General features: G+C 37.1%; 1 protein-coding gene across 6 annotated transcripts in view; it reads left to right on the top strand.

Annotated features, from left to right (window-relative positions):
• Positions 1-12323, top strand: part of ENTPD7 (ectonucleoside triphosphate diphosphohydrolase 7) — a 106567-nt gene that overhangs the window by 72648 nt on the left and 21596 nt on the right. For 3 of the 6 annotated variants that reach the window (XM_032491118.1, XM_032491116.1, XM_032491117.1), the window contains exons 2-3: positions 110-212; positions 1552-1734. The exons of 1 other annotated variant lie outside the window; for it this stretch is intronic. In XM_032491118.1, the coding sequence (XP_032347009.1) occupies positions 205-212; positions 1552-1734 (191 nt within the window). In that variant the 5' untranslated portion in view covers positions 110-204. The remainder of the gene's footprint in view (positions 1-109; positions 213-1551; positions 1735-12323) is intronic. 2 more of the 6 variants (XM_032491119.1, XM_032491120.1) reach the window with 1 other exon arrangement.

The raw sequence follows: 12323 nt of genomic DNA, 5'->3' as shown, positions 1-12323 counted from the left end.
TCTGGAGGGGTCCCGGAGTGGGTGGCGCCGTGGGCTTCGCATGGTGTGAGGGGTCTAGTCTCGTGGGCACTGCTGGTGGTGAGCCTGAAACTCACCCAACTCTTTACAGGCTGCAGACTTAGGAGATGCCTGGGACAAGGAGACCACCTTCTCAGGGCAAAAGGAAAAGGAGGTGACAGGCACTGAGACCACTGAAGGGAACCCATGGCTAGGTAAGGTTGTACACTTTATCCTCAGCGGGGGGTTAATTGGGAGAGTGGCAGGCAGGTTGAGGGGCCTTGTGAGGTTGTTACAAGTGAGGCTTTTTTCTAGGACTACATCTGGACTTTGCAGCCTGGTCAGTTGGATTCAAAGAAGATCAAAGTTGCATTCAAAGTCAGATGCAGTGGTTTATAGCCCATAGCCCCGGGGTGATAGATAAGAATGCTAGCTCAGCTCTGAGAAGTGCTAGATTGCAATGTTCTTTCAAATTTCCATTTGGGTTAGGCTAGGTGCCCCTTGAGATTAAACGAAGAAAAAAAATTTTTTCTAATGAACTTTGAATACAGACTGAGATCCTTATGAATCAATATGGAAAGTGAACTGCACAGTTAAATATGCTTATCCATATGTTATAATACTTTCAGACTTTCAGAAAAGATTAATGTGAATCTGTGGATCAACATGTACCAAATGAGACAGTTGTTGTCAAGTAGAGTAAGTGAAAGATGCAGAACAGTAGGTATGGTGTAAAACCGAAAGGATGGAGACACACACACACACACACAGATATATTACCATATGTGATATTTATTTATGCTTGTGTATACATAGAATATCCCTGGAAAAAACACAGAAATTGGGAAACAATGGTTGCCTCTGAGAGGGAAATGATAGGGTTAGGGCACAAGACTCACTTTCCACTATATATCCTTTAGACTGTTTGATTTTTTTTTTTTTTTTTACTGTATGCATATGTTACCTATTAAAATATTTTTTAAAAATCAGTTGAATAAGTTTTCTGACTAGCCAGTTTTTTTTTTTTCCAGCATTCTTGGTGGGAATGTTGTAGTTGCTCTGATTCCTCATTGTTATGAGGTTGTACAGGGAGACTGGTGACCTTTTCATTAATACGAGATTAGTTCTTTGAATTGTGCCCCAAAGTGCAGACTTTGGGAAAAGAGCAGATAAGACATTTTTTTTTTTTTTAAAGCCCAGTATTTTATCCTTGTTTTTTGTGGGGAGGGGTGGTAATTAGGTTTATTTACTTATTTATTATTATTTTCTTAATGGATGTACTGTGATTGAACTCAGGACCTGATGCATGCTAAGCACACAATATACAACTGAGCCATACCCTTCCTACCTCAGATGAGGCTTTTTAAAAATTTATATAGTTGAAACACCATGAATCATATGGGCCCTTTTCTAAAATTTGGGACTAAACGAACATTTAGACTTCTGGTCGCAAGAGTTTTTGCCTTTATTAGGAAGGGCTTTAATCCCATTTAAAAACCATTTTTTAGCACTCAGTTGTAGACATTTTTCTTACTAATGTTTGTCTCATTTCAGGATCAGTTTTTCCTACCTCTGCCCAGCCTCCTGGTACTTCACTGTGCCCACAGTGAGCCCATTTCCCCGTCAGCGGGTGGCATTCCTAGGACTCTTTTTGATATCCTGTCTCCTTTTACTTATGTTAATCATGGACTTTCGACATTGGGGTGCTTCATTACCACAAGATAGGCAATATGAAAGGTGAGTCAGCTCTGTATTGGTTTCATCAGTTTTGGCGTTGAAGTCATGTTTTGATAAGCTGTTTAACACACTACTACTTTTGACTCTTTTGGGGCAATACTGCACTTTTATTAGTATAACTGCATGCCACTTATTACATAAAGAGGATCAATGTTCAGATTTGATTCAGGAATGCTGGTGTTGCATTTTAACCATGAAAGGAATCTTTTTATTTTCTTGTTTTGGTGGGCTGACTAAATGTTTAGGATTGTTATGTACTCTTGATGAATTGACTCTTTCATCATTATTGAATCACTCTATCCTTGATTATATTCTTTGCTCTGAAATCTACTAGTCTGATATTAATATAGTAACTTCAACTTTCTTGTGATTAGTGTTAGCATGGTAGATGTTTTTCCACCCTTTTAGTTTTAGCCTATTCGTGTCTTTTTATATTTAAAGTGGGCTTCTCGTAGGCAGAGTTTAGTTGAATCTTGCTTTTTACCCAGTCTGACAATGTCTGCATTTTATTAGGCTGTTCGGACTATTTACGTTTAATGTGATTATCAATTATGTTTAAATAGCCATCTGTCTTGCTGTTTTTCTGCTTGTCACATCTGTTCTTTGTTTATCTTTCCTCTTTTGGACAGAGTACATTTTTTGTGGTTCCATTTTTGCCTCCTTTGTTGACTTATTAGATATAACTTTTTTTTTTCCAGTGGTTGCTTTAAGGGTTAGGATTTATAGTATGCATCGTCAACTTATCATAGTCTGCCATCAAGGACTATCATCCCTCTTCACACGTAGTCTAAGAACCTAACAACAGTACGCTTTCTTTCTTCCCTTTCCCCTTGACATTGGTACTATTGTTATATTGGTTCTAAATATGTTATAAGCTCCCTCAGATGTTACTGTTTTTCCTTTAAATGTTCAATTATTTTTTTAAAGAGATTTTAAAAAATAAAAAAAAAGCTTGTATGTTTACCATTTCCAGGCCTCTGAATTCCTTTTTGTAGATTCGTATTTCTGTCTGGTATCATTTTCCTTTTGCCTAAAGAACTTCCTTTAACATTTCTAGTAATGTGAATCTGTGGTTGGTGAATTCTTTCTACTTTTATAAGACTGGAAAAGTCCTTATTTTACTTTCCCTTTAAAAGAAATGTTTACTGAGTGTAGAACTCTAGGTTGATCTTTTTTTTTTTTCTTTCATTACTTTGAAACTGTTGCTTCACTGTCTTCTGGCTTGAGTTCTTTCTTAGGAGAAATCTGCTGTCATTTGTTTGTTTTCTGTACATAATATGTCTTCCTCTGGCTGCTTTTAAGATTTTCTCTTCATCACTGGTTTTAAACAATTTGATTATGATGTACCTTGGTGTAATTTTCTTAATGATTCTTATGTTTGTGATTTGTTGATTTTAGGATCTGTGGATTTAGTTTTTAATCAAACTTGAAAAATTTGTAACCATTATTTCTTCAGATATTTTTCTGTCCTCTCATACTTCTCCTTTGGTGTCTCCAGTGACACATATTGAACCATGTGACATTTCCTCACAGCTCACTGATACTGTATTCATTTTTTTGTCAGCCTTTTCTGTCTCTTTTTTTCTGGATATTTTATATTGCTGTGCCTTCCAGTTCATTAGAATTTTCTTCTGTAGAGTCTAATTTTCTTCTGTAGAGTTAGTTCAGTGAGAGCTAAGTACTTTTTTTTATGGAAAATACATTTGAATTATTTGATATAGCCTTACCAGTTACATAGAAGGTCTATACTCCTTTGTAACAGTGATTCATTTTGCTTTTTTTTTTTTTTAGATTAGTTTCTGATTTGGCTACAAAATAAAATGATGATATATTGTATTCATCATCTTCAACATGATTTTCTCTTCGTTGCTTCCCAGAAAGTGTCAGTTAGGAGGCTTTGGGCAGCAAATAATAGTCAGACTGACTTAAGTAATAAGAAAGTTTATTGGCTCACATAACGAGAAGTCCAGGGGTAGGAGGACCACAAGTTCAACACTGGCTGTCCTATTGGGAGCCTGTTTCAGTTGCCCACATTGTCAGCTCACTAGATGTTTGCATAGTAGCAGCCAGTAGCAGCCAGGGCCACATGCATCCTCACTCATGTTCTGTGGGACAGAAATGGGTCTTCCATGTTCTCTTAGAAAGATGAAGACCCTGGAAACCTCCAGCAACCTTTTCTTTGAATCTTTTTTGGTCAGAGTTGGGATGCATGCCTCCTCTCTTTATTATTTCTGGGTTTTTCAGTCCCCAGAATTTCTCATTTCCTATTCATTTTGCTCATCATTCATTCATTCATTCATTTGACAAAATTTACTGAGCAGGCACTGTGTGCTGAGTGATAATAGGAATCAGGTTGTGGAAACTTTGGTGCCTTTTCTTAAGAAGTTTGTGTTTTTAAGCTTTCCTTCTCTAGCAGCAGTATACCTTTGTATTTTTCTCTCTTCCTTTCTGAAGAGGAAACACTTAATTTAGATGACTGTAATTGTCAACAATTCGTCTTAAGTAGCCTGTTAACCAAAAACAGAGAGGGAGAGAGAGAGAAAAGCCCATTAGCTTTGGAAAACTAAACCCATAATTTGAATTTTTTAAATGCTTATTGAGATTTTCTGGACACACCTGAGCACAGTTTCCCACTGGAACATAACATGGTCTAATTACCATGTAGGTTGATATAGCTAGAGTAAATACAGGCAGCGAGTGGTGAGCTATACAGCAGGAGAGGTGGATCAGGCCGGGCCTGTTAAGCCATTTGGGAGGGTTTAGACATTATCTTAAGGGCAGAGGGAAGGCTTTGAAAGGCTTTAAAAAGTGTCATGGTCAGAATTGCTTTTTAAAGAAACCTCACTTTGGTGACATTGTGGAGAATGAATTGGAATACTCTAGTTGAGAGATAATGGTGGCCCAAAGTTGGATGACAGCAATGATGATGGAGAGAAGTAAATGCATTTGAGGGATGGGTGGGAGGTGGAGTGATCTGATAACTCTTGCCTACTACTGTGCTCAAGTGGCCTGAGCCAATAAATACTTCCATTGAATTAACTGAAACAAGTTATCCACAGAGCTAAGAAACAGACAGGCTGTACCTCTGTAGTGACCTTAACGAAGTCCTCACACTCTGTTGTGCTCCTGCTGACCGGCCAGCAGCCATACAGCCTAAGCTCCTTGTTCTTTAAAGAAAGGTTATGTGCACATGGCCACAAAGCACCATGTGTCATTAAATTTCACTGATGGCAGCTTCTATGAGTCATTTACAAAGCCAACATTTGTTGAAAGCTTGCCGTGTGCATGACACTGTGCTAGGCACTAGGGTACAAAGATGAATAAAATGTGGCCCATGAACTCATGGAGTTTGTAGCATAGTTAGGGAGGCAGATATGAAGGAATAGTTGTTTCCCAATGAGTTAATAGTTAATGTACAGCTGTGTAGAATTGGGAACTGTATAAAGTCAAGAAACAGGAGTAAAGTTAGGAATCAAAAATTATATCAGAAGAGGACCATGAGTTAACAAATTTGGTATCACGGAGTTCATGTACTAAAAGCTTATATGCTTTACTGATAAGATAGGCTCTCACATAGGGCCTGTTTGCTTTTATTTTGCATACAGTTTTAATTAACTTAGTTCTCTTGTCTCAGAACACAGCAGATAACAAACAGCAAGTTAGAATGGTGGCAGTGGGAAGGGTGTGATCATTAGATGTGGGTACTCGGATGACAGTAGTTAATAATATACTGGCATCTTGACAGTGAGGCAGGAGAGAGGAAATGTACTAAAGGTAGACTTAATTCAACATTTCTACAGACCATTTCTATAGTGGTAAACAGCCCTACAAATTTTGTTAAAACTATTTTATTACACAGTCTAATTATTTATGTTAACAATGACCGTGTGTCAGTGGTTTTCAACTTTTAATTACTTGGCGACCTTTAAAAAATGCAAATAATTGGACCCCTTCTCAAGGTGATTTTAATATACAGCCTAAGTTGAGAATTGTTGCTTTACGGTTCAATTATATTTATTTGGGAAGGAGGTATTGTGGTAGAGAGGAAAGAGGATTGATTTTAGATCTAATTAGCCCATCATTTACTAGTTGAGTGATCTTGGACAGGTGCTGTATTCTGGAATCTCATTTTCTTTATATATAAAGTGGAGGTAAAAGTGCTCGTCTTGTAGTCTTCTCGTTTGGATTGAAAGAGAAAAGCATTTAGGACTGCCTGATGCATCACTGATGTTAGCCTTATTAGTATTATTTGAAATAATCTTGATTTTTCTGTTCTCTAAATCTGTTTTCTGCCCTGAAAATATACAATGAAGATAATGGGCAACATTATCTCCCTTTAAAACTTTTCTTCCAGAATTTCTCTTTTTGGGGCAGCTGTTACTGCTTAGGCACTGGTAAACACTAGCTGATGATAAAATGATTAAGCAGATAATTAGGAATTGATGGAAACACATAAGTTCAACAGTTTATAAGAAATTAGGACAGGTGCTTGTGGCTATGATCTTTACATTACATACATTTAAATATAGTCGTATATTTTTCCAACTTAAATTGTTCCTAATTCACATGGTAAAATTGTGTCAGTATTTTATATTGAAAGAAATATTGTAATTTGAATATTTTTCAGTCATTGGTGGAACCTAGCATATCACTTCTGAGGTGATGTGACCCAGGATTTTAGAGGCCTGCATGGGGATTGTCCCTCACTAGTTTCAAAACTGAAGAGTTGTATTGCAAACATGTACCAACATTGCTTCTGGAAAGAGAAAGCAGGAGGTTTGCAACAGAACTAGAATTTAGGAAAAGGTAAATTTAGAGATTGATAGTTGTCAGTAAAGATAGAATACAGAACTGTTTTTCGATTTATATTTCTAAAACAGACTTTATGTTTTTTAATTTTCTTTAATTTTATTTTTTAGGGGGAGAGGTAATTAGGTTTTTATTTACTTATGTATTTATTTTTTAAATGGAGGTACTGGGGATTGAACCCAGGACCCCATGCATGCTAAGCACACACTCTACCACTGAGCTATACCCTCCCCTAGACTTTATTTTTTAGAGCAGTTGTAGTTTCACAGCTAAATTGAGCAGAAAGTACAAAGAGGTTTCCCATGTAACCCTTGCCTTCCCCTTACATGCACAGCAAAGCTATTTTTAAGAATAATTTTTGTTAGATGTGTTTTGGCCAACTATTTATCTAGCATGTGCCATATAAGATGTGCTACAACAACTTCATCAGACTTAAAATGTAATTTACATCTTTATTCATTCACCTATTCACTTATTCAGCAAATGTTATTGTCTATACTGTGGTATCCAGTAGGGTAGCCACTACCCATAGTGACTACTTTAATTTAATAAAAATAAAATAAAATAAAAAGTTCAGTTCCTTGTTTGCACTTGTCACATTTCAAGTGTTCACTGGCCACATGTGGCTAGCAGCTATCGTATTGGACAGTGCAGATGGGGAATACGTCCATCATATCAGAAAATTCTGCTGGAAAGTACTAGCCCTGCATGCTGGGCAAATTGTTATAATTTATTAATAATTTTTAGTATAAGGGGTACTTTTATCATGTATACATATATTATGCACGACGAACAGTAAACTGTTTTTAAATGTTCTGTACATTCAGTACATTTCTTTTTCACCTTAATGCTTAATATTGTTCACTTTTTGGTAGCCTCACTACTGTCTTCATTAGTGGGGAAATTTTTGTCTAGTTGATTTACTGTTCTGAAGAATGTTCTTGGTAGCTATTGAGAGGTGGTGCCTTCATGTTCCTTTGCCATCTGGGAATAACTGAATGAGAACTTCTGTGTTAGCAGCCAGCTCAGTACTGGCCTTTCCTAGGAGTTTTAATTTCTGTTTAAAGCAAGTAAAAAAGAGGCATTACTTATGGTTAGAAAAAAAAATGATAAGCTAGGGTATGCTGATGAAGTTAAAGGTTCTTATGTACAATAGAACAATTCAGGGGTTTTGCTGGTGAAATTGAAGGCATTTATTTGCATTTATTCATTTATTTGCTTACTCATCCTTAATGGTATTTATAGTGTTTATAAGCAGAGCTTTAAATTATAAATATTCCTGACTGCTCTGGTTAATCTTGTTAGGAGATAAGCAATAACCTTACAAGATGCTTTTCTGGGGATATATTGCTGTCATCAGTCATGCACAGCTACTTTGGCTATAATGTCATTATATTTGGTTTTGAGCCTTGAACAGAGTTGGAATATGATGACATTCAGCAAAGAGCTGGTAGCTCCATGCTGATGGGTGTCACTTTAATGGACTTTTGGCATATTACTGAGTTCTACTTAAACTCTAGAAGTGTTATTATTAGTGCTGATTATGTAAGCTAGGTAATAGTTTGGTCAGTTATTGCTCTAATGCTGTTAATGTTTTGGGATAATGGCAGTGAAAAGCCATTGTCTTCCATTTCTACCTTGGGTGATGTATATGTGGGCAGCTTTCTTTTTATTGACTCAGCAGTGACAAGAGGGAAATCATGTTACTCAAACTGAGAAAGAGGGTATGTGGGGTGTTGGTTGGGGAGCAAGTGCATGTGATGATGAATCAGATTTCTCCTGGGAAGGTGGATGTGAGGAATTCCAAAGCTTCTGGAACTTTTCTCTTGGGTCTTAGGTCCTCTTAGTGCAGCATCAGCAAAGCATGAGGTCCAGCAATGCAAATAATTGACCATGATGGCTAAGGCCAGGACTGCAAATCACAAATGAAAACATCCAAGACAGGACCAGTGATCCATCCATATTAGGAGCCGAGACAGAGGAAGACAGAACTTCAGGTGAACTCATTAGGTTGTAAGAGGTCAGAATTCCAGAAAGAAGTGATACTATTTCTTCCCAAAGGGAAAAGTTGTTCTTCAGTTACTCATCTATATACAAGACAAGAAATATGGAGACTTTCTGCTGTCTACAGCAACTGTTCAAAGATTCAAATGGGAAGTGTAACGTAAATGCCATCTGGTCCTATCTCTCTCCCTTGTGTTCTGATGTCAGCTGACTTTTTTCTGCCAATGCACACATGGAGACTTCTAAGAGAAGAGAAAGAAAAGTTGAGTTGCACCCAGATAAGAACTGTAAAGTTTCTTATCTTGACAGGAACCAAAGAGGATAACGGGATGCTTTGGAAAGCCATTGAAGTTTTCTAAGGAAATTGATGAGCAGTTGATTTTGAGTATAGTTGTACCAAGCCATAGAGGAGTTTATTAACAAACCAACAGCTTCATATTGGGAGCTCTGGGACCAAGGCAATCAGTATTGATTGATACATATTGGAGAAATGTGAGGAACATTTTGACAATATCAAGGTACTGCAGATAAAGTACTTTTGAGAAACTGATAGTCTCAATGGAGAGGAGGAGCAAAAAAATATGAAAGAAATCTTAGGGGTTGATACTGAAATATAAGTAAACTGCTTAGGCAGAATAATGACTCTACATTTTAGAACAGAAGGAGGAGGTCTTTTCAGATCATTGTAGGTATTACAAGAGTCAGCATTGTTGAGTGGAGACTTCTCAAGAACTGGGAATCCATGTCAAAGAAGGGAGAACGGAAGGATTAGGTAGAGAAGCAGACAGATGTTAGAAAGAAAGAAGGTCACTTTAGAGCAATGGTTCTCAAAGTGTTTACTGACCCTTGGGAGTCTCTTCCCTTTCAGGGGTCTCTGAGGCCAAAACTATTTTGATAATGATACTAAGATGTTGTTTGCCCTTTTAAAAAATTGTGTTAAAAAACACGTAACACAATTTACCATCTTAACTATTTTTAAGTGTATAGTTCAGGAATGTTAAGTATATTCATGTTATGTGACCAATCTTTTTCATCTTGCAAATCTGAAACTCTGCACCCGTTAGACAACAACCTCTAATTTTTTCCCCTCCCCCCAGCCTCTGGTAACTACTGTTCTTCTTTCTGTTCCTGTGAATTTTCTTATTTTATATGCCTCATATAAGTGAAATCATGTAGTAGTTTTCTTTTTGTTTGTTCTTATTCTTCTGGCTTTTTACCCTTAGCATAATATTCTCAAGGTTCATCCATGTTGTGGCATATGATAGGATTTCCTTCTTTTTTTAATGTTGAATAACATTCCATTATATGTATATACCACATTTTGTTTATCCATTCATCTATCATAGACATTTTGAGTAGCTTCTATCTTTTGACTGTGGTGATATCATTTGCCTTTTTCATTGAGTTGACGTTTACACCAAATGTCACTAAAAACAAATTGTACTTGTAGTTATGGTAGTCTTCATTGTCACACAATTGCAATGGAAAGAAGTTTATTTCCACTTAAGAGTATCTTTTAATATTCTATGTGACAAAACATGCATTAAGCATTTCTGTTGCATGCTGAAGATGTCTCAAGGAAAAGCACTTAGGCAGTTGTTTGAGTTATGAGCTGAACCCAGCTGCTTTTCTCATGGAATACTGTTTTTACTTGAAAGAATGACGACCAGAAAAACTGTGGATTTCCGAGTTGGATATTTCATAGGTATTTTCTTGAAAATGAGTGAAATGAAAACCTGTCACTTGAAGGAAAACAACTGCCAGTATTTATTGCCAATGATTTCTGAGTGAAAATCAGAAGTTTGGAAAATTTATATCTGCCACTATGAGTCTGATAGCTTCCCAATACTTAAAAAGACTTTTTTGGTAAGGTTGGTAATCATATTAGTGAAAGTGTGTGGTTTTTGGTAGAATGAAATGTGTCAACATCAAGAATATTTGCATAGCTCAGTGAACCTGTATTTTCCAGTATATGATATGACAGCATCATGCATGGGTTAAAGCAATTCAAACTGAAAGACCAGTGGATTTGGGGTGGGAGTAGTTAGGTTTATTTATTTGTTTGTTTTAATGGAGGTACTGGGGATTGAACCCAGGACCTCATGCGTGCCAAGGACTGTACTCTGCCAGTGAACTATACCCTCCCCCTTTAATGTTACAGAGTATGAAACGTTCTTAGATAGGGTTTAGATTCCACATTGCAACTAACCTTTAAGAAACTCCACTTGAGTTTTAGTGTAGTATCAAAAAAAAAAAAAAAGAATATCTAATGTACTGGGAAAAGTTATTCATTAAGCAGGAGAGGATGGGATCCAGAATCTTGTCAAAGAGAGGTAGAAAGAGTGGTTTTCGGAGAAGGAAGGTAGATAAATGTCTATAAAGTAGAAAGGTTGCTGATGGGAAATGAAGTCACTTCGGGCTGGAGATGGATTATCTTGCCTATTCCTTTTCTGTGTGGCATCCAGAAGTCTGCCCAGCTTTCATATGATAGAATTGAGCTGTTATAAGTTGATTGGTGGATTGTGAGCCCATTTCAGCCCAGTAATTTGATTAGAATGGGAAAGTTAGTGTATAACAGGTTTTTACCACATGCTTTATTTCCCGCAACTCACTCTCATATCAGATTCAGAAAAAAGTTCTACCTGGCCCTATCCTGTGCAATAATCTATAGCATTATATTGAAGCTCAAATGCACGATCTCTTTTTAAAAAGATTCATTTTGCATTGTAGAATAAGAAAGGGACTTGGCTCTACTTTTTAATGTCAAAACTGTTTCTACATGTTCTTTTCAACAAGTTTGCTTTTCTGTCCAAAGTAAGGAACTTTGTGGTCTGTGTAGCAGTGTGAAATCACCAGTAAACACAGGCTAGATTGTTCTGAGGGGTATGTATGACACTTAGCTCACTGTGCTGATCAGAGGTGGATTTACTGTGAAGCTAATGTTACCTACAGTTCAAGGCCCCTCACTTGCATGGACCCCTTTTGTATTTATAATGTTGAATCTTTTGTTTAAAAGAACCTCTATCCCTGTTATATTAATTTCAGGTTTCACAAAACGTAGTTGTGAAGGGTTCAATGTAAGGGTGCTATCCCTGGTCTTGGGGATCTGGAAGTTAGCTATAAACACAGTGTTTGATGAATAGGCAAATATCTTATAAGGAGAAGGGAGTTTAGCTATAATACTTGAAAAAATTCACAGCATTGCTTTCTGAGCATTTATTCAATTATTGGCTCAACCAATAGTGATATTTATTCAAATTCAAAAGAATTTATAAAACAAAAATTTAATCTATCACACAATATATATTAACACCAAGAAAGAGCTCTCCTTTTCTGTATAAAAAGCCAAAAGCCATTCTCACTGGGCTCCTCTTCAAATGAAGCCTTTGAAGAGGCATCCTCGGTGATGTTTGTGCTTTTCAGACCCTCAGGCTCTGAGTAAATATCAAACTTTAATATTTGTTAAAAGCTCAGCACTCAGAAGCATTTTACCACCTCTTAGCCTTTTTTTCTTTCTGAATGTTTCAGCCCTTTTCTCCAGAGAATCTTCTACGTATTGGTTCTCCCCGTGGTTATCAACGTAACAGTAAGAGCAGAGGCAGCAGCATGGCACTGTGCTAACTGCTCCGCGCGTGCTGCCTCTCCGAGGGGCGCTGCCTCTCTGAGGGTATGACTCCTGCCCATCCTTATTTCACAGATGAGGAGACAGCCCAAGAGGAGTTAAGTAATTTGCTGAAGGTTACACAGCGTAGAAGGTGCTAGAGCTGAGACTCACA

The sequence above is a fragment of the Camelus ferus genome, chromosome 11 (assembly GCF_009834535.1).
Source record: "Camelus ferus isolate YT-003-E chromosome 11, BCGSAC_Cfer_1.0, whole genome shotgun sequence".
In the NCBI taxonomy this organism is placed as follows: Eukaryota; Metazoa; Chordata; class Mammalia; order Artiodactyla; family Camelidae; genus Camelus; species Camelus ferus.
Note: the sequence above shows the minus strand (reverse complement) of the source record. Positions and strands in the feature narration are given on the sequence as shown.